The 23,351-nt window shown below is 40.6% G+C and overlaps 1 protein-coding gene across 1 annotated transcript; it reads right to left on the reverse strand.

Annotated features, from left to right (window-relative positions):
- Positions 1–796: 796 nt before the first annotated feature.
- wnt3a (wingless-type MMTV integration site family, member 3A) lies at positions 797–13,262 on the reverse strand. Its single transcript, XM_040143963.1, has 4 exons — positions 13,144–13,262; positions 7,673–7,914; positions 1,368–1,633; positions 797–1,276 (listed from the first exon to the last, which is right to left on the reverse strand). The coding sequence occupies exons 1-4, from the start codon at positions 13,233–13,235 to the stop codon at positions 797–799; spliced, it is 1,080 nt and encodes a 359-aa protein (XP_039999897.1). The 5' UTR covers positions 13,236–13,262.
- Positions 13,263–23,351: the final 10,089 nt, after the last annotated feature.

The raw sequence follows: 23,351 nt of genomic DNA on the forward strand, positions 1-23,351 counted from the left end.
ATGTGGCTCATGTCTACTCTCAGATAATATTAGTCATTTAAAGCAGATATTAACTCGTTAGCTTAAGAATTTGTGAACATGTAAACACATTACAGCACAATAACTACATTCACTCAGGTGCAAGTGCATTCTTACCCAAACATCAGTAACATATTAACACTATAAAACAAATTCTCACTCACACAACGACAATGTTAGTTTTCAGATATACACATACATACTAATAATGTTGAGGGGGAGAATGCATGCTGTTGAGTGTCTGATCGTGTAAAACTGCTCATAAATGTTGTCACTTTTTGTGGCAAAAACAAGTGATTCTTAAACATTGAAGAAAATGTGACATTTTCATTGTTTGCCCCATAGACTTGAAAGCATTGGCAGTGCTGTACTATGCTCAACAAAAGTAACTAATTAGAACACAGAAAAAAAAAAAAAATCACCAATATGGTGTTTGTCAATTAGCTGACAGTTCTCCTTTCCTACGTCAGTACATGAAAACTCTTCCGTCATTGCTATAGATATCAACATTGTTGTCATCATCACCATCATCACAGTTCAAATGGGTGATGGTTTGTGATGTCAACATCTACTCAATTGTTCCAGTTGATTAGGACAGAGACTGGCTCTTCTCAGCATCACAGCACAAAACACAAGGCCGTTATGTCTGCCGCTGGAGTCTAGGGACAGGTCAAACAAGTTTACAGTCTCTCATGTCTTGTAGAAAAGTTCCTGTATTTGTTCCTCTGCCGATTGAAGACTTAAAATTTTGGTGAGAAAGGACGAGCACCAGACACCGCTATTTGCAGGTGTGCACGTCGTAGACTCTCACACACTCCTGACAGCTGACGTAGCAGCACCAGTGGAAAATACAGTGGCACTTCTCCTTTCGCTTCTCAGTCCGGGTGTTGTGACCTCTTCCGCAGCACAGAAGGTCGCACCCGTCTATGCCATGGGACGTCAGGTTGCAGATGCGATCACGAGTCCCAAAGGAACCGGTCTCAGAATTAGGGTCGCAGAAATTGGGTGAGCTTTCATAATAAACCAGGTCGCGCTCTGTGGGGGGTTTGAAGTAGTTGTACTTGGGTCTCAGGGTCTCCACCCATCCACGGGACTCCTTATGTTTCTCCACTACCATTTCAGATGCACTGTCATACTTATCCTTCATGTAGTCACCAATAACTCGGAAGTCAGGCTGAGACCACCAGCACGTCTTGACCTCACAGCTACCCGAAAGACCATGGCACTTACACTTCAGGAACATGTTGTCATTGAGGGACTAAGGATAAAAAAGAATGTGTTAATCAAACATCAGAAAGTAGAATAACTGCTTCAACACAATCAGCAAAAAGAACTTTTTGAAAACTAACCATTCTTCCTGCCTCGTTGTTATGGCGGTTCATGGCTGAGCGTGCATCAGGGCGATTCTCCCTCGCATCAGCAAACTCCCGGGACACCATGCTCCCAAACTCCACATCCTCGCTACAGCCGCCCCACTTCCATCCCTCACCAGGGGGGCCCTTGTGGCGTGTGTCGCACCCGCAGATGGTGGCTGAGCCCTCAGCGCAGGCTCGGGTCACTGCAAATGCCACTCCCGCCGAGGCAATGGCATGAACAAACGCTGACTCTCGAGTGGCTGGAAAGAGAATCACACAAATCTGTAAGAAATATTGCATTTGAAAAATTCTGAATGGCGCTACTAAAGAAACATCACTGCAGAGGTAAATAATCATGAATTATAACATGAATAATGAGTTTCTTGATGCTAATGATTATTTTCAGGATCGAAATTATAGAAAAGTTCTAGCTGAACTTAATTCTAGAGAATGTAGGTCACCACCTTTTTTTATGGATATCTGCTTGTGTTCAGTCTTGTATAATTCCCTAAGCAAATATTTCTCAACCCAAGTCAACAATACAACATCCAACAAACTATAAAAGTAGTCCATTACTCTGGTTTGCTGTATGTGTTTAGGTTGTATCTACCAAGGTGTACTAGTGTGTGTGGTTCATTCAGCCCAGACATCAATCGTCCTGTCTCTGAATAAGACCAGAAAGGCCTCTATGTCTCTGTCTGACATAGCTAACTGATGACTCAGAGGGATCAGGATCTTCCAGAGAGATGAGAGGAAGAGACGAGACTGACAGGCCTATAATTAAGAGACTCAATTAAGCTTTTGAAAGGTTAGGAAACAGCCTCACACTCAGGGGACAAATCATAGACACAACACAGAGATGGGACTGCAGTGTCCAGATATGCAATCCCAAACAACTGTTACTGAAGAAAAGACATTGCACACTTCAGCATGTCCTGCCTTAACAGGACTCATTATGGCAGGAAGGTTGCCTTGAATATATGTACTTGTTTGGTCTTGCACAATTATAAGAAGAAAAGAGACAGAGTAAACAAGATCAAGAAAGTGGAAACACCAGGGATAAACATGAAACAATGAACAATGTCAAAGAGAGTCAAGAGATAAACAGAGACAGTTGAAGATCAATAGTTTGGGAGTGTGTGTCAATGTGTGTGGGGGGCAAAAAGAAAGAAGCGGTGCAAGTGCATGTTTCTGTCTAAAAAACAGGAACGACAGGGGGAAAGAAAGAAAAGAAAGAAGGGAGGAGTATAAAGCTAAAGGGAGTATGAGCACCTCCCTTACAGCAGGTTCCAACCAGTTTGAGGACTAAAGGGCATTAGAAACAATGATGCAAGAGAAAAGGTCTGCTGGCATCCTCCACCACCTACTCCATACTACTACTTCATATGCACAAGGTTAGCAATGTTTACACTAATGTGTACTCTGCTCTGCTTCCTCGAGTCCTGCTTACTGCATCCACCGAAGATCATTTCACTTTGATATTGTATTATAGATATTGTATTATATTCTTTGTAATCATGGAGCCTGAAAGCAATAAGATTTAATCACAGCATGAAAAAAACTGTCTAGAGTGATTAATGAAGTATCACCATGCATCATCTAAAACCAACCGAGTATGAGCTTCATGTTATACATTTATGAGCCACGAGTGAGTTGAAGTGAATATCCAAGGTGTTAGTACTAGATCAATCTAAAATGTCAAGGTATTTATACAAAGGATTCCAATTTCAGGTGTTGATAAGGGATTCTGTAACTAGATTTTGTGATGGATAAAAACTTCTCCCTGCATATAATATTCATTTGAAACATTTGACCCAAGATTTATCAGTCAGTTTATTTAGATTCTTCTTTGCTGTACAAGACTATGTCATCAGCATGAAAATGTAATTTAATCTAGCGCATCACAGAACATGGATCTTTATTTATTGAAAATGTGAGGAAATGTGGACCTAAAACAGAACCCTGAGGAACGCCGTTGGAAATTTGACTTTACAGATGACTGGCAATGATGCTGCAGAGTGTAAGTGGGGAGAAATAAAAACGGGAGAGGAAAAGAGGATTATCCTGGGAGGAAATGAGCAAAGAAAAAGGATAGAGGAAAATTAAATATGTCCCAGTGGCTCTGTGTTTGAGTGGTGGGGTGAACCTAAAAAAAAACAACATTCTTTAAGTAGATTCCTAAGGTTGTGGATTTCTTGTGATTACCTCACAATCTTAAAAAAGTCCACTGTTTTCCAACAATATGTGAGAATATGAACTTCTCCCAATGAATAGTGATTCAAATAATTAGATTATTAATATTTACAATACACAAAGACTGGTTTTGATACATATATATACCTGACAGGTTGACTGAAGTAAATATCTATATATTGAGCAATGATGCTGCCATCCATAAAGCTCTAAAATGCCTATTGACAGTACAGAAACTTTCACCATTAAGCTGCATACTTTAGTTTTTAGTTTATGAGATCAAATGTTTATTTTTCTAAACGCTTACTAAAAATATTTAACACAATGCATAACATGGATAGTTTTCTTTATATTTACCAAAGCACTACATTGTAAACCAGGTGCCAATGCCAAGGCATATTTTTAACGTGGTGTGTGGTACATATACTGTACTTTATCAAACGTCTACTGATTTTACATATCACACCTGGTACTTCATATAACATGGTGTCTCCATTTGGAGTTAAATACACCAGTAATTGAATTTACAACACCTGGAAACACCAGCTCTTACATTAGTTCCACTGCTTTTCTTAGTTGTACTACCAATTTGTGGTATTTCGGGACACTTTTGGACCAACAATACTCATCCACCCAACTTTGCCAGAACCTGGCAGGCCAAGTGGTCCCTACAACCTGCTGGGGGGTTGAATCCCCTATTGTGCTGCCACTGTCACGCTGTGTTAGTCCCACAATGGCCCCAGATATTTTATATGAAATTTGCCCTGGCCAGTGATTAGTGGGGACCAAGTTAAGTCATAGCAACAGAGAACTATGCATTGGCTGGACCCCGCTTGTCGGCAGACGGGGAAATCCCTATTCAAATGGTTTAATAAAACAATCTAAAGGGCGTGTGAATGGGGAAAAGCACTTTTTCTCCTGCTTAATCTCATGGTTGCGAAGATATTGTGCTCTGAGCAGTGCCCAGCAGGGAGTGGGGCTAAGGTCCCCCCATCAACTCCATTTACCACACCCCTTCTTTCTTTCTTGCCCAGAGTTAATGATATACTGGTGCGCTAGCTTCCCTCCCCCAGCATGGAGAGACATACGTCTCATCAAAAGCAGAGACCTCTTAGCTCATCCTAAATAGTTCCACTTTCTCGTCCTCAGGTCGTAGGTCATAACCCACATCCACTGACCTTTTCCCAGTTAGTTTAGATGGGACTTAATGATATAGATTGATCTATTGGAGGGATTTACTGGTAAAGAGAATTTGGGCAGGGCAGATGTACCTAAAGGGAATGAGGTTTAGATAGAGCTACCACATTAAACTTTGCAGCTCTCTCCACGTGCTTTACAGATTACGTAATAGGAGTTTCCTATTACCCTCATTTTAATTTAATGGTTTCAAGTAGAATAGTGACGGTGCATGTCTATACCTGTATGGGTGGTAACACCTGTGAAGTTGTGACTGTCCACTTTTTATAGCAATGTGCCCTTAATAATTCTATCATATGACTCATAAACTGGAGAATGATTATACCCATATAGTAGGTAGGTGTTCTGTAAATACCAAGAATGCCGAAACAGCTCTGGGATCGGCTCTGGGGACTAAGAACACCTGCGCAGCTTTCTATTACCTTTCATCACAGGCAGATTTCAGCAGAGCATGTTTTGACACTTTGGTTAATGTAAATTAATGAGTGCTGACGCAGACATAGCCTAGAGGTAGGGCTCATGATTTGGGGTGTGGAGTGAGAGAGAAACATAAAGAGAGGATCAAACCATGTGTAAGGGAGCAAGAACATGCAAAAGAGAAAGAATATGTCCCTATGAGTATGGCAGTGTGCATTTAGATGGGGGAGTCTTTGTGTGTATTAGCGATTGTAAACTCATGCCATTGTAAGCGATTTAAGCATTTGCACAAGCAGAAACTGTAAAATGTTTTCAATTCGGTACTTTATTCTTTTAGCTGGAGTTGCAATTCACAGGATTGCCTTCTCTCCTTAAACAACCATGTTTTTTCATTCATCTAGTAGTCTGCTTAATCCACCTCTGTAAAACAAACTAATGCCCATGGTGAAGGTGCAGACGACATGACCAGTGATGGGCTAACTGATAGGAACTAAGCCTCTGAAGCCAATAAAGGCGCCTACTCTTCCTTTCAGCTTTGCCCCCCAAAAAGGCAGGAGGAAACCGACACATAACAGTCTGAATTGCAGACAAACAGACACCAGTGAGGACAATGGCCCTGTTGCACAGACAAACACCAGCATCAATCAAATCCAATGAAATGGAAGCCCTCTCCTACTAAGCCCTATCAAAGGCCTGTGAGCCCTTGAGTCACTCTCCTTGGCCTCTGACAAAGGCACTTAATCCAGCCACTTTGACCTCTCACATTATTAAGGGCCTCAGTGACCTTAATCCAATCAAAATGATTTACTAAAGCCCAGTAGCTGCCTCCTCTTTCCACTCAGTACCCCTGCAATTTAGGCCTGGGAGGGAAGGCAATAGGAGAAATGAGGTGGCATTTTGCACCACAAAAGGGCCCGGATTGAGAACCCCCATCGTTAGCCACCTAGCCTCTTCTATCAACTGGCTCAAGAGTTTATTAAAAGCAATTGCCCCAACTAACCTCCAACCCCCCGTGTTTACATCAGTCTTCTGCAAAGATGGTGACAGGTTTAGATCCCAACCCTCAATCCCTAAATTCTGCACTCATTCTCAATTTTGAAACTGAATTCGGAAATCAGCAGGAAGCAACACAAGAGAAGAAAACACACAAATAAAGCATCTTATCTACTTACTGGAGCCATTAAAGACTTATTTTTTAAATTTGTACCAAAACCGAAGTGTAAAAATGTCACTCTGGTGCTAAGCTAACCAACTACTGGCTGTAGCCTAATATTCAGCTAGAAGAATTTCCCAGGCAAACTATTGCTTTAAGATTAATGATATTGAAGTGTTCAGATTATTTCCACCTTGAACAAAGTTCTCAACTCCTGAATACAGTTAAATATGGATTTATAAATAATTTTTTGGTCTTGGTTTCGTGTGTGGTTTTTTTTTTTTCCAGATTTTGTATCGTACGGCGGGGATTTCTACAGCCCGAGCCCATGATTAGACCTGAATTGACATCATCAGAAAATCTAATGGGAAAAATGTATTTCGGAAAACTCTGTAACTTAGTTCAAAATCTTATAAGATCCGCCGGGGGAAAGTACAGCAGAACAATCACAGGGGATTTCCTCCTAAAGAAAACTCCAACAAGACAGAACTCACTCGTCTTAATTGTGTACATTATTTCATGCATACAGCCCGCTTAGAGCTTGTTCAGTCCAAAGTCTATTTAAACAAGGATTTGAATGAGCATAATGAATGATGCACGCAGGGAATGCAGCTTTTCTGATGCAAATATAAGACGGAGAATATTGGATTGTTAATGGAAGAGTTAATAAAGATACAGCCACACTTAGACACACATCATAAGGAAACAATACGTCACTTTAATTTTTTTTCAGGTGGTTTGAAGAACCAAAAATTTCCAAGAAATTAAGAGGGGATATAACATCCAGAAACAAAGAAACACAAATTGGGGACAGTGGGGTCAGATATCATTATCAACTACACTGTGGGTGTAATGCTACATACAGTCACTAAAAGTCAAAGATAATTTATACATAAAACTTGGTCTTACTTGATGAAACCGGGTCTGCTCATTTTGTTTTCCTGCAGACCCTGTTGATCCAATGTTTGTCATATGTTTCCTGGTTATGTAAATTTCTGACTGCTTCTTACTGCGGTAATTTAACTCTGGCTTGTTTATGGGTAAGTAGCACCATTATAAATGCCATCTAGGCAAGCCAGTACTGTTACCTGATCTTTAAATTGTGAATTTAGATGATATCTTTGACCTCTGTTAAGCACGCCTGAGACAAATTGACCATAGGGACGGTGGCTAATCACAAGAGCAGTAATTTTGGGGGGGCGGAAACTACCTGGCTATGGGCCTGAGGCACACATACAAGTTACTTACATGACAGAAAAATAGAGAAAGGAAGAGGAAAGAAAGTTCTAATATGTGTCAGAATTCGCATGAAAACCAGTCATTTGCTTTGTAACATTACCTTTATCTAACACTGGCCCAAAAATGGCCAGATTGTCATTGACTGTGGTGCAGTTCCAGCGTCGGCCTCTGAACTGATGCTGGCACTCCTGGATGCCAATCTTCACCCCCTCAGCCACACTGGGCATGATTTCTACGTAGTTCCGGCAGAAACGCAGCTGTTTGGGAACCAGACCCGGAATGCTGCCACAAAGAATAGGTTGAGTACCCAGTGATGAGTACTGGTGGCCCACTGCTAGTGACCTAAAAGAGAGGGGAAGTCACAATGTCAGTGCTTTTTCATGACTGCATCTTATCCTGCTCTCTGTCTGCGTCTTTAGCTATTGATTTACCACCACTGAAGTAAAAGACTGATTTCCCTCCTGAGGCGCGTTGTAATTTTACATCTGTGTATGTCTGATTGTGTGTGTTTATTTGCTGTATCAGATGCTACCATTAGGCCTCCATCCTTTATCCCTTCAACTACCCTTTCTGCAGACACCTGGCCTTTGTGTGTATTGAAATTGCAGCCCTGTTGCCACAGAAGCAGGCATTGTTTCTGTTTAAGATGAAAGTCCGCAATGCATCTAGAGGTCTTCATAGACCTTAAGCTGACAACTTGGAAAACTACACCTTGTTATTAACTGTCCGCACACTTAACAGGCCTTCAGCTTAGGGTAATAAGAGTGCAAACCCTACACTGAAACTTCAGAGAGTGTATTAAGAGTAACACTGAACCCAACCCCCCTTTTCCTTTGAGGAAGGTATTCTGGGATACAACAAGTGCAAACTTGGTTCACTGATTACATCTCTCTGTCTCACTGCCTTTATTGCTTTCTCTCTGTCTTTCTGACTTTATTTTCTGTGTTCTCTTAATTAAGATTTTAGTAACTAGTTATCACGGAAATGGGATATCCATCGCACCATTGTATAGTATGTAAATGAGCCAATTTAAGGAACATTTTGCCGCACTGTGCCTGTACATGACCATTCGTCTATTTGTTGGCATTTCCACATCACAGACAGCTTTATTGGCCTATACTATCTATCTATCTATCTATCTATCTATCTATCTATCTATAATTAAGATAAACAAATACCATTTTCTATAAATGCATGACCTGCTGACCTGAGCTGTTCAGTTTTGATTGAAACGTCACCAAAATCGATATTTTGACTACTTGATCATTTAATATCACAGTTCCTATTATCTTTGGAAAAGTGCCCTGCAGAGTAGCTACAAAGCGGCTTGTTGGCAATCCAGACGAGTCCTCATTTCACATCATCTGTCTATTAAAGAACAAACACTGGTAGCGGTAGTCTGCATACCCTCCCCTGAGTGATATGGGCCTGATAACAGTTACTGTAGCTTTTGCACAAAGTCAGAGCAAGAGCAGGTTTGCAGTCCTTTGCCACTCAGTTAGCTCATTATCTGTTGACCTGTTCACTGTTGTTCAAGGACTAATCGCTGATCACAACAGGATTACCAAAACTCCTGACACTGGCCTCAGGCTGCTTTCTTTAAAACCCCACAACCCTAGAGAAGATCTCCTCGGCGAAATGACCCCTGGCTTCTCATAGCTTCCAACAAGTTGACCTTGAATACCTCAATTATGTACTGAAATGTAAAGGCTGATTTCTTTTCGTTTTTAAGATCACGCTTTAATGTTGTCTGTCAGGTGTCAAGGTGTGTGTAAGCCATCGGCTGACCTTTTAAGTGAATTATACAGCAAATGTCAGATTTATGTGTCACACTGGTTTTGACAGAATTTCTTGCCTAATTTCTACAGACTAGACCGCTGTACTTAATCATAAATGAGACATCCAGTAAGCGAGCAATGACAAGTTGTAAATGACTCCAGAGGAAATCACATTTGTCTGCAGTTTGTCTACAGCATCCATCAGCAAACAGTGGCACTCCTATTACAAACTGACCTCCCTTTGGCCCTTGTCAGTCCACGCACCCTGAAGCACATCGTTCCCAGTAGAAACCTGAGTCCACATCCCAAACCGGTGAAGACTTATGGTTCGCCCCAATTACACACAACAAACACAGCAGAAATGTACAATGTACAACAACAGATCAGAGGTTCACCGCTATGAGATGTTTATAGGGACTGATGGGAGGTGAAAGCAAGTGCTGCAGGCCTGCAGTTTTTGTAAGTAGTAGCCCCTTGTCAGTCTAGTCCTGAACCTCCTCTGCTTCCTTTTTCCTCTTCAGAAGATAAAAATGTGACACCTCTGAGTTTTCATGGACATTCTCATAAACTCCATTTTTTGGAGAAGATTTATGTATTAGTGAATGACCAAATGCATGACCTCAACACCAGAAATCAGCTCCTATCAAGGCAGTAATGACAGCTGGAAAACTCTAGATTTTGCCATGTGATTTGCTCTGTTAGAGACATGGGAGTTTACACTTGGCCTTAGTACTCCTCAGGACTACACCTGTGAGTATCTTTTTGCAGGCATTTCTGCCAGCTCATCCTCCTGAACCTTGTCATACAAAACCATCATGAGTCAATGTGCTTCGGTTGCTCCACTCATGCAGGTCTCTGTGTCTGTCTCAGTGGGGCTGAGTAATCCATGCCACCTCTTCCTGTGTTAGGAAATGGCCTAAGAGAGGAGGCAGGGCATGTTCCATCAGGGATGATTTATGATTTTTTTCAGGAGCTATTGCATTGAGAAGTGTGCAGTTAGATACCAGCTACAAACAAATATTTAAACATGACTGCTGTTCCCATTCCCTATGAAAAATCCATTTATCTCCTCAGACCAGCTGCCCTCTAGAGAAACTGATGTTCAGGGAAATTGTTAAACACACAGATGATTCACTAATGTTGTAAGATTTATGTTGTCGAATGAACACTTCAGCGAAAACTGTTATAAATAAATACTTAAGCAAAACATATATCACATTCAATTTTTGTCTCAGTACAGACTTTCCCCCTCTCATCTAAGTGTATCCAGCACAGGTTTAATGCATATTTCAGCAAGCCCAAGCAGGGTACCTTAGAATTACCACTTTAGTTGTGGGCCCTGGGGCCTTGGAGCCGACTTTGACATCAAGAGAATATGTTTGGGAAAAGGAATGTGCGGCAAGCTTTCACCTCCAGGTATTTATCTTCTAAGGTGGGGTGGACTAGGGAAGGGGGTGGCGGGGTGGCGTCTGCAGCCAGGCTATGTCATGGCAGGTCGAGAAGAGACAGACATGAACCTGTCTTAGTGCAGATCCGTACCCCTGCATACTACTGTGGCACGGAGGTTGAGTGTGATGCCGCTCCAATGGCCACTTGAGGCCAAGTTCAGCCGCTTCTCTCAGCAAAATACCCCGAGTTGCTTTACCCAGACGTGATAGCTCTGAGATAGCTGACATGCTGCTTGCAAACGGAACGACAGCGCAGGCACAGTGAGTGCAATCCAAAAGGAACCGCGTTTTTTGACTTGGGATGAGTTGCCACGAAAGAAAAAAAATACATCAGCAGTCTTGCATTACCTCAAAAAGTCAGAACTCAAAGGTGACTTCATGTGCTACTTCTGCTGCCAAAGATCGCTTGTATTGGTAGGAATGATACAGCTAACTTAACCCTGTTATGTTTAATTAACACTCTTTTGCTTCCGTAGTTAGACTCTTCAATCAATGACCTGACCCACTCTCCAAAATCAAACCATCAACACAGAAGTTAGTTCTTGGCATGCTGCGGGGTTTCTGTTATGACAGAGTGGAAACCTGCCTTCCACTGTGTCATTCATAACTGGCTTCACAGAAAAGAAATTTAAAAAAAAAAGGCTCCTAGGGAGATTGAAATTCAACATGCACTTGCACTGGCATCCGACAAAAAAGTGCAAAACACACTCATATCGGATGGTAAAACACAGACTGTCCAACAAATATACTGAAGATCAGTTGAGTAGGAAAAGAATTCACTCTGACTGCATGTGTTGACTTTTAGATTTATACTGATTTGGGTCAGTTTTTTTTTTTTTTTTCCATCTCTTGGTCCAGAGGGCCTGCTGTTACATCAGGATTTCCTTCCAGCTGAGCATGTAATTAGTTTCAAATCAGTAATACCACCAGGGGACCCATTAAGGGAAGCAGATTAGTGTACACCCAATATCTAAGCAACCCCAAACACTGAATGAATCATTAAAAAAAAAATTGGCATTATTTGTTTGTAGATGTCTAAAAAGACATTCATGATTGATGAGTGCAGCTGATGGATCAACACTGTGAAACCGGACAAAAGCTTCTCCAGAGGATGAACATATTTATCAGAAAATGAAAATGTGAGCAGATATTGGAAATCGGTGACAATATTTGTCAAGTCCTTAATTTTTTTTAAATATGAGGGATAATTTGGCTTTTGTACCATTAAGCTACAAGCTCATTAGTGCACGCTCTGTCGTGACTTGTTGCTTCTTGTGTAGTAAAAGAGAGAAAGAAAACGCAAGAAAGACATGAGTTTTTGTCAGTGTCCTGAATGTGAGATGCTGCAGTCCTCAAACGCAATGCGATTTTTCACGTTTTTTTAAATTTTATTTCTGAGAACATTTGGGAAAGAAAACTGAAGAAACTGATGGGGGGAAAAAAAAACAGTGGTTGCCTGGGACATCCATATTCATGACAGCAAACGCTGCTACCACTTGTCAAACTTTTTTGAATTAGGTTATTAAGCCTTCAGATGAGTTTACCTAAAAGTGATAGAAGCGTGTCAGGTCTGATAAGAAAAATTGAATTATTCTCTTTCAAACGTGGCAATGACTATCCTCCTGACATTACCACAGTTAATATACACTGCATAGAACATAGGCTATGCAAATACAGTATGTTTTATGTTTAAGCATCCCAAGCATTAAGGCCAAACTCTGGGCAAGATTTCGTATTTCATCCTTGTTCTGTGCCACTTTGACCCCCCGCCACACACACACACACACACACACACACACACACACACACACACACACACACACACACACGTGGACACACATTCACACACTTGTAAGCACACAAACTTTGCACCTGCTGCACTCCGAATATGAAAATGTGCTCTCAGTCAAATTGCATTGTTCATGGTGCAAAATGTCGGAGTCCGTGGCTTCAAAAATAACCGCAATAACCAAATAACCACGGGACCCCACAGCTCGATTCTCTGCCTTAGTTTTGAAATTGAAAGCATCACTGACTCACGTATTTTTGCTCCTTGAATCAACGCTCGTCGGGCGTTTTTCAAGCCATCCCTTTTGCACCCCAGATAGTTAACACGCGTCAGGCGTCTCAAAATCAAGCGTGGAACCACTTCACCGCCAGTCCGCCGAAATGTTCCGCTGCTGTCAGAATCGAAATCATATCCCAAACCCGCTCAAACTGACACAGAGGCGGATCATCCGACACTCCTCAACATTCATAAATAAACGAATGAATGAATGGATAAATAAATAAATAAAAAAAAACGCGTCGCCATTAGTCTGGGACGCGATGAGAATAAAACTTACCACCAGATGGGATAACTTGCCATGACATGCGTGAGCCCACAGAGCAACAGGAAACATCCAAGGTATATCATCCTTAAAGTTTCACAAAACATCTCCAGCAGAAAGCCTTACATGCGCGCTCTGACGCGCACAGAGATTTTAACTGAAGAGGGGGGAAAAAAAAAAAAAAAAGACCAATCTGCCCTGATGGATTTTTATTCCTGTCCTTCTCAAACTGAGGGAGAATCTACCTTTCGCGACTGCTCGTGGCAGAACTCGCGAGCCAAATATTAAAAGTTAAAAGCTGCTTGCTTTTTTTTTTTTTTTTTTTTTTTTTTTTTTAGGACCCAATCAGCAGGTATTGCCAAAGGGGGAATTCTGATGATATGTTCCCTCTGTTGCCTAGTCAGGCAGTTTGAACTAAGACAATTTTAAGATGTGTTTTAGTGCTCATTGGGAATTGGTCGCATTAGCATGCAGTGTGTGTGATATATAATGTTGTTTAAAGGAGAGAGGGAGGGTCCGAGGGGTTTTAAATAGACATCGGAACCCCTGTGGATTGCGTAGCTATAACAACCTGTCCGGATTTCACTCCCTGGCTTGAAGCTTCTAAAATGCAGAAATAAATATGTGTGAATTGCTTGAGACCATTATTAAGGTCTCCCGTCCTTTATTTGTGCCTGTTTGCCACGAATGTAAAAATTAGAAGTTTGGAAGTTTTTCCTACAGACTGATGTGGATTGAATAAATCTAGACCAAACGGCTAAATTCCTATTAGAATTTCCTCTGAGGATTTGGGCGTCTGGTGCTTTTATTTATTCTTTAATATGTGAAAAATAAATTATAGTCTTTGGCTTTTCTGTCAATACACTAGATGTGGTTTTAATTTATGCTCTGGGGTTGTGAGATGTCAAAAAACAGTGATATTGATGTTCTTATCGTCTTAAATGAAAGGCACCCTGAGGTGTAGTTAAAAATAGGTCATATTTTGAGGATAAATTAAAGAGGGGAAAAGTTGTTCTTTTTTTCCCCCCCAAATATTAACTCATGCACTGTTGCCAGTGTGCTGCGTTCACAGCTTGAGGAGCCCTGCTGTAAAGCTGCCTGCATGTCAAGCTGCCAGACTGCTCACTCCAACGAAAATATCCGTTAAAATTGGCCGCACCGCTGAGTTTAAATGGCAGCCTGTCTTTTCCCTTTCTCAGTGTCAAGTGGCTGTTGATAGCTGATCTAGTAGGAGATGGACCGGTCTCTCCATTTACAGGCACTGATGCTTATCTGAAGATCATTAAAAAAAACACACGAAAAAAAAACTGTCCAAGTTGTGCAACATCAGTGACGAATGGATTTTGTATGGAGGGAACAAAAAGACATTTTCTAAATTTATCGAAAGTGATTCCTTCAGTTGAACCTTTTTTTTTTTCTTGGAAACGTTGATTTTCTTTTATTTAGGTCAGCCTGTATTATTGTTTAGTTAGGCTATCAAATATTAATACAAGTGATTATTTGATGGGCTGATAAACAGTGATAATAAATTTGGACTTTTTCCACATTATGGGTTTTGGGGGACTGAAAAATGAAATGTTCACACCAGAGGGGCGACAGCAGTTTTGACAAACAGTCTGAGAAATGAAATGTGCATATTAAAGAAGCTGGGGTTTTTTTTTCTCCACTAAGCGGGAGCTTTTGGGTGAAAGGCATGTTTAAATTTTGATTCAGTTATTTAATAATAGACAGCGCTGAGCAGCGCTGAGCCCACAGCGGACTGCGTGTTTGTTGGCGACTGTAACCCCTTTGTAATTTTACAAAAGAAACGATTTTTTTTAATTCCAATAATTTTTTTTTCAAAAGCTTTTAAATCTCTCTTTTTTTCCCCACAAGCTGTTGACTTTGAATTTTACTTTCCTTGTCTCAAACGAATTTGGACTCATAAATGCGTTTGGGAGATAAAGATCCACAACATATCTGAGTACAGGGAGTTTTTTTTTTTTTTTTACCCTTTACAGTATTTGTAAAACCAATCTCCAAACCAAGGTGTAATGGATCATTTCTTTGGTTTTTGATTTGCCTGATCCTTGCCTTCCAGATGTTCGCTTGTCCTTTGATGTGTCGTGCAGTCATGCATTATTTATTCAGTCAAGCCTGTCGTTGTCCTCCAATTTCAATAAAGGGGTTCATGTTTTGAAACTTTATTGAGTCTCCTGGAGAAGCCAAAACATGGTACAAACGCCCCTAAAGCCCCTGGAGGCAGCGTGTAGACGAGATGTTAGCGCCATCTAGTGGAGAGAGTTCCGCACTGCAAGTCAGGCAAAGACACTTGGAGCTGAAAGGCACGTTTCACTGCTTTCACATCCATTGGTTCAAATACATTCACTGAAGGACTGTTCTTAGACACAGGTATGATGTACTTGAACTTATCTTAGTTTTACTTTATACTACTTCTTCACTGCATCTCACAGGGAAGTTTTTTACTTTTTGCAGCTACATTTATTTGGCAGCTATAGTTACCATTTACTTTGTATATTTTACACAGAAAAACCTGTATAATCACTTGATAATATATGATGCACTGGTGCAGATTAACCCGCACAGAGGTTTATAAAGCGGTTAAAATTAGACCAACAAGACCAGCTACAACACTAAAATGCTGCTAATCATAATCATCGTCATAAAGTAAATATTGGTTCTGTTGACTACTTCAGACATTGCCACTAAATGAGGAGGAGCGAGAGGGTCTGGGCAGCTGCAGAGGGGGTAAACTGGATTGTGGAGGCATGAAGTGAGAAGTTAGATCATTTATGAAGTAGGCCCTTTTTTTCTCTCACAGTGCGCTGTCAGCACTGACTTCGAGGCCAAGTCAGCAAGGGAGTTAAATTCATGAGAAAAATGTGATGCCCGTTCAGCTTATGGCAAGAAAATGCCAGAAAGTGACGATAATGTAGTTCAACAAGCTACTAAATAAGTGTAAAAATGTGTCTGAAATGGTGTTAAACTTGTACATCCCATAAAAATCAACTAGTTTTGAATAAGTTAAAGTTAATTAATTAGTCACACGCTTCCAAAAATAATCAGTTTAGTACATTTCCCACCACTCTGCCTCTGTCTCTGCGGTCCCTCCATTCGGGTTTTCCACTCTGAGCAAACACAAGGCCATCATGGCACCTCTGTGTGCCCATGGTGACCTCACTGTGATGATGATGTAATTTAGCGAAATGCCATTAGTACAGAGTCATGTCCGACAAGCGAGCCTTGTCATTGCTCCGCATCACAGGCCTCAGTCTGACTCCCTCTGTTTGACATAACACAGACACGCTAACCTCACACCATACACAAATATTGAACTAATCACCTTTTCATTACTTCACACAGTTTTCCATGAATATTTTCCTAATGTGCCATGAAGCTGTTAATGCTCATTTGTGCATCTGAGCGTCTTAATAAGTTGCAACAAATACACAAGGGAGATTTGATAAAAGCAGCTACAGAAGTGAACAGTGGAAGATTTGTGTTGTGTACAAATGTGACAGCACCACTAGATGTCAGCATTGTAATGGAATTATACTATCTACTGTCACTGCTGGACTTCATAATAGACAACAAAAAAAAGAAAAAAAAGAAAAAAGAAAAATCTCAACTGGAAGCACATGTGGCCCTTACGGAGTATTTTTCAAGGTAAGGCAAGTTAAGTTAATTTAGATAAAATTGCATTAGAACTTTTTATTCACTATTCCTTAAAGTATGTGCAATACTACACCTCATGTAAACATTGTGTAATATTACACCTCATGTAAATACACTGATGATGTAAATATCTTTCTTTTTACTACACTTGAACCTACCCTTGTCTATATCCTGCTGCTGCTGTGATGATGCAAATTTCCCCCTGTGGGATTAATAAAGTTCATCTTATCTTATCTTATCTTGTCATATCTTATCCTTTTGTGTTTGTGTTCAATATTCAGCTGCAACTTGGCTATAAATAATTTTTTGTATATTTTAGAGATTTTGAGTAACAGACATATAAGACTTAATATTAAGACAGACCTGATCTGTGATGGATTATCCATCACAGATCATGACCATGTATTAATTCTGTTTAGTTCAAGCAAACGTGAAAGAGGGGAAAAAAAACAACTAAGCTTAGCATCGTGAGAATCTAAATTGATCTTGCTAATTAGTTGCTATCCTACTTTATCTGTTCTTCTGTGCTGCTACTTTAAATGCTCTTTTCTGTAAATGAACATTAAAAATAAATTCATGTGTTCTTTGAGAGACAGAAGCAGGACTTGTAAGCAATGACTCTTGCCTCTGTGTTACCAACTCTGTTTGAACTATAATCTTTCTAAGAGAAAGGGAGGAGAGTTGTGCCTCAGAAATTCGCAACACACCCCACAAGCTCACACCTGGAAAGAACTCATCACCTTCCCCCTTGTACTTGTCCGCCTGTTTCCAGACAATGGAAACAAAGCAAAGGGTCTGCCTCTGCTTTGGCTTTATCTTCAGGATGGGCATTACCACAGGCGTTGACGTCCCTATCCCACTTGCTCTACTCTTGGTAATACAGGGTGTAAAAAGGCTTCTGATAAGAGAAATCATGGGAGACAACTTCCAAATCTTAATGTAAACTGTCCTGGTAGTCGCTGAGGTCACATTTGTTGTGTTTGAGCTCAGAACACGCCTATAGCACGTCACTGTAGAGTATGTTAGTTCAGAATGAGGCTAGATGTTCAGTTGAGTTACAATCAATGACAAATTAAAGGAACACCCTAAATAAATTAGTGGAGAAACATAACAAATGCAGATGCTTTCAAAAAGGGTGCAAGGGGTCACCGGTTTGATGAAAATGATTTGAACCATGAAGATAAAACAAGATCAAATTTAAGCTTGTATGAAGATCAGATTTAAGTTTGCTGGTAAAAATGTGACCTGACATTTCTGCAATGTGGCTTTTTTAAAGATGAAGACCCTACGTGTGACAATCTGAACCATTGATAGTAACTTCTGATTTACTAGAGTTTAACTGAAAGAAGTTTAAGATAATTTGAATCAAAGAGAAGTAGATCTGAGAATTATCTATATCTTAAATGGAAGAGAAATTGACTTAAAGCAGAATGTAGATGGAGAATATTCAAGGACCGAGGGCTGATCCCTGTGGTACTCCATAAGTAAAATGGGTATTAAAGGGCTTTACTGTTCCCTTTAGCCACACAAATGTACTCTAAAACAGTACCCAATACTTAATACATTTAGTTAAAAGGGATCAAAAGCCACAGAAAGATGTAAAAGCAGTAAAACAGATGTCTGGTTTGGTTTTAATCCTGCAGTTTTAAGTAGTCACAACTAATATCTGAGCCCATGAGAAGCAAATGGATGCACCTGAAGACCTAAAATGATTCTGCCTGTCTGAATGTGTAGCCTGTAAAGTCTCATTCTGTCTACAACTTAAGTCTTAAACAGTCTGTGGTGGGAGTCTTTGGTCAGAAGGTTTTTCCTTAGAGGGACTCAGATAGTTGTGTTAGCGCTGAGGTCACACATTAAGCCAGCAGGATGAAGCCAGAAAACAAGAAAGAGACAATGCAGCTTAATTAAAGGAACGGCCCTGCATGTCATATCAGGGTGCAGTGTTTTTTATCAACTGCTGAGACAGAGAAAGTCCACACTTCTCCACCTTCCTTCAGTTGCCTCTCCTTCTCTGGTCTTCTCCTCACAATGACACTTTTCGCTGGGTCATCCCAGGTCGCGATCAGCTGAGAGGGAGGCTGCACTGGCTGCAGCTGCTCAGTTGGACTCTGTCTTGTTTCATTAACGCTAAGTAAAGCAGATCATACCATTCCATCAACACCACCTGTTGGTCAAGAGCACGACCCATTCACTATACATCTACCATATCGTCTGTCTACGTAAAGCAACCTGTACTTTCCTGGCTCTGACTCTTCACATGTCACTACTTTTACTGTTGAGACTGTGATGTGTCATTGTAGATGCTTTCTCCAGTGAAATGAAGTCAACCTGGATGAATGGCCGTGTTTGTTCAAGGGCAAATAGAAAATTGCGATTCTGTAAACACCATTCAAGCAGGGTGTTTCATAGGTTGCTGGGAAACCAAAGTGTGGATTGTATCATGCGGCTTTGGCAATAAAAGACCTAGTAGACGGTGGTTTGATATTAATGTCAGATGTTAATGTCATTGTTTGCAAGAAATGAAATGTAATTAATGCATGAATGAGCAAAGCTGTTGGCTGCCAATGGGATAAAAATGTTGACAAAATAAACTGAAAGATACCTTTGGAAACAGTTTCTCTCCAGTTTCACTCCACCAAGCATTTCACCTTGCATTAAAGGTATTTCATGTTTCAACTCACAGTTACACAGCAGCAGCAGCTTAGATGTGCCTACTTAAACGCTTTCAAGAACGGACAAGCCACCACATGCTCACATACAATTTGGCTCAAGTGTGTCATAACACTTCACAAGAAAATGTGCATGGACCATAGGTTACATGCCACAAATGAAGCACTGGGATTAAGTTCCACTATGGTATTTTTTGATAGTGAGGTGCTCCTCCTTTAAACTGCAGCTACTGATTTGTTTTTTTTGCACACAAGGTGAATCTGGGAAACATGATTAGGCCAGAGTTCAGTAATCTTATAAGCTGTGAGTAGAGCTTTATTGTTGGTATTTTTTCTTAATTTGGTTAATTTTTTGTTGGGAATTGCGAAAAGGTTGCTGCTTGCTCCCTTTTAACCTCCTTTAATCTCCATTCATTCGCAGTATCTGATTCGTTTTTCTGCCGAGGATGCAGTCAAACCAAAAGAGAAGGTTGATAGTGCTTGTACTGAGGTTTCAAAAACAACAGCTACCTCTCCAGCCCCTAAGGACGGACTTTTCTTGAATCCTGAGAACTGCTGCACATGGTGCACCCGACGCCTGAAACAGCAGAGTGGCGCAGACGCACCGTCAGCCTCCAAACCTAAGCCACAAATTACGTCTGGTACATGGAAAAGATCATGTGGCCCTGCAGTGAAGTAGGGGTGGTGAGAACGAGGAGTTTGGTGGTAACTGGGTTGGGATTGGACGGATACGATTTACATTCCTCTCCAGGGATGTGATATCAAGACAAGGTCAGACCAAGGCTAATACATAAGACTCTGAGGAGAGGGAGGAGGAATCTGATCTTTGCTCTTTACTCAAAATGACTTCTTTTTAAAATGTAAAATACAATACCACATTTTATGAGAACTCTGCATGTTGCATAACATTCAAAGAGATACAATCTGTCTTACGTTAAATTAATTATCTACATCTTTCTGGATCCCTTGTCCAATAAACATTGACATGCAACAGGTGCCCTGCACACAGTCTTTGTCATATACTGTTTGTCGAAATGTTTTGAATGCATTTTAGGGTATTGCTCCTTTTAAGGAAATACCTCAAACTTCATCAACATCCTACAACACATTCCATCTCATTTGAATAGTCGGTGCACAGACTAACCTCAATGCCCAGAGGAACCTCATTGTAATTGCAAAGAAATGTAACACTGCAGGCTAACACTCTAATCTGAACTGAGTATTCTAGTCACACTTGGAGCTCAAACAAAGTTGACTTTTCTGCACTGTTCATAAAGGGGGACTTTCTCATGGATATCTGATATGTCTGTTTTTCAGGAGGATCTATAATATTCACATCTAAAATGCATTTTGTTCACCTATACTGTATATGCGCGGTAGCTTCTGAGAGAGAATCCAAGAGGCAGAAAATGGTAGAGGAAGATAAAGTAGAATCTCCAATAGCAGGGAGGGAATCACTCCTGACAGCCTAAAGAGATTAGTGTCCATTACCAAACAAATTTCTGCTACCACCTACAACACTTATGACAGCCCTCACTTCGACCCTCATAGGAGCCCTGGTAAAAAACCCCAGCCTTTTGTCCTCCTGGCCGTGTTCCCTCGACATCAGAATGAAACAAGCTCTGTTTTCTTGGTTGCTGGGTCTGAGAAGAGGGGGCGAGTGTGTTTTAAGAAGGGTGTGGGAATCAATTATCCCACTCAAGAGACATGCAGGACCAGTGGGTATTGCTTGGGATTAGTGTCCATTCTTGTCATGTACTAACAAACCCTCCTGCTGATCTCCTTAAAACCAGGTGTTATTAAGAAGCAAGGCCCTTACTGGGGGCCTATAAGCTTTTGAATAACTGCCCTTTAGGAATGACTGACAAGCTTATAATGTTGAAAAAAGGGCATTCTTGTGCTTTCATGTGCTCACCTGTGTTCATTCTAAAATGATATTGAGCATGAGTTGAAAATGAAATCATGCAAAAAGCCAATTTTTAAGACTTACATCCTTAGCTGTTGCTGCATTGACTAATCGTTTATACGAGTGTGTATCAATAATCTGGTGTGAAAAAAGTTAGGCAGCATTTCGTTTACATTTGAAAATGTTAAAAGAAAATTTTGACATTTTTGGAAATGCACTAAATTGCATTCTGTCAGAGACTTAGATGAGAAGATTGATACGACTCTATATTTTTTCATTAAATATGAAACTAAAGCCAGAAGCAGGTTAGCTTATCTTAGCATAAAGACTGGAAACAGCGGGAAACAGCCATCCTGGCTCTGTTTGACGATAACAAAGTCCGCCCACTAGCAGCTCTAAAGCTAAAGCTATATCTTGTTTGTTTAATCTGCACAAAAATCAGACCGTACATACGTCAATTCACTGTTTTTACTGGAGATTATGTGCCGGACTATTTCTTCACTTCCTTGGGTGTCTGCTGGTTGCCTGGCAGCTGCTCAGAGCCAAACACTGCCAACTTTTACACCACGGTTCTTGTATGGATTTAACAAACGAGGTACAATGAGTGAGCTTTAGAGATACAGGTAGGTGGACTTTCTTACCTTTTGATGGAGCCAGGCTAACTTTTTACCCCTGTTTCCAGCATTTGTGCTAAGCTAAAGTAACCAGCTGCTGGCTGTAGCCTTATATTTAATCGAGAGATAAGAGAGTAGTATTGATCTTCTCATCTAACTCAGTGACAGAGAGCGAATAAGCATATTTCCAAAAACATCAAACTTTGGCTTAAAAAAAAGCCTTCCACAATGCTGAAAGTCAACCAGTCATGTCCACTCATGCTCAAGTAACGACCTTGCGCTTAAACACTATGCTAAAAACTTGGGATCTGTTGATGGGAATAATCATCAGAGATCCTATATTTTGTGAAAAATGCAACTGTAATTATCAAACATTAATATCCAATATGAGGCGCTATATTGTTTACACACAGTAAGTAGAAACTTGGCTCCGCGAAGCTACTTCGCCCATCTGTGGCTTTTTGTGATCTCCGGTGAAGGGGCTGGATATTCTTTGAGATTGGGAATGAATAGACTTCATCCCGAAAACCTGGCAGGAGTGCTCCCCAGGTGTAGCTGAGAGAACCTGGACTCTTCCCAAGTTCAGTCACTTCGCTCTCTTTGCGTGCCAGAAATCAAGGTGTGTGCGGACACAAAAGTTGTCAGGTGGTAGCTGAGCCACTGAAAGGTGTTTACACAGGAGTTAAGTAGGGTTGTCCCTGACTAAAGACATTCTCTGCTGGCAAACAGTCGGTGGATATTGTTTACAAATCAAGAGGTCAACTTTAGTCAACAAATCTGCTGACCATGCAGACAGAAGAAATCTGTAAATATTGCTGTCCCGCCAGTGAAATGTTCCTGTAAATAACTACAGTTTAGCCATCTATTAAGTCTTGACATAATACATTAAATTGGAAAAACAAAGAATATTAACCTTTAATTCTTTAATTTTTTTTGTCAAACAACTCATTGTTGAATCCAATGAAGCATTGCTACACTATGTGTTCATGTAGGCTGTGTATTTTACAAACATGAAACTTTCAAATTCAAGTTAGTCAGTACTATTTGCATATTAGAGAGACAATAACTAAAAGTTATGGTAATCTCCAAATCTTATGCAATCAAATGCGTAGGAAGGGTAAATATTTTTCAAGAGCAGGCCTGCCTGGGTTCAGATTACTTGCCAGAATGACTGATAGTTTGACAATTGATTTATGGTCTTCAATATGATATTTTGCATAGTGATTAAAGGTTTCATTTTCCAGTTATTGTGACATTGCCTACATTTATATTTGCGGACTCATTTTCTTTCTTCATTGTGAACTGCGGATGAACTCACTTCAGCACATGTGGTTCAGGAGGACTGATCACTGTTTCTCG

Source organism: Xiphias gladius, chromosome 14 (genome assembly GCF_016859285.1).
Source record: "Xiphias gladius isolate SHS-SW01 ecotype Sanya breed wild chromosome 14, ASM1685928v1, whole genome shotgun sequence".
In the NCBI taxonomy this organism is placed as follows: Eukaryota; Metazoa; Chordata; class Actinopteri; order Istiophoriformes; family Xiphiidae; genus Xiphias; species Xiphias gladius.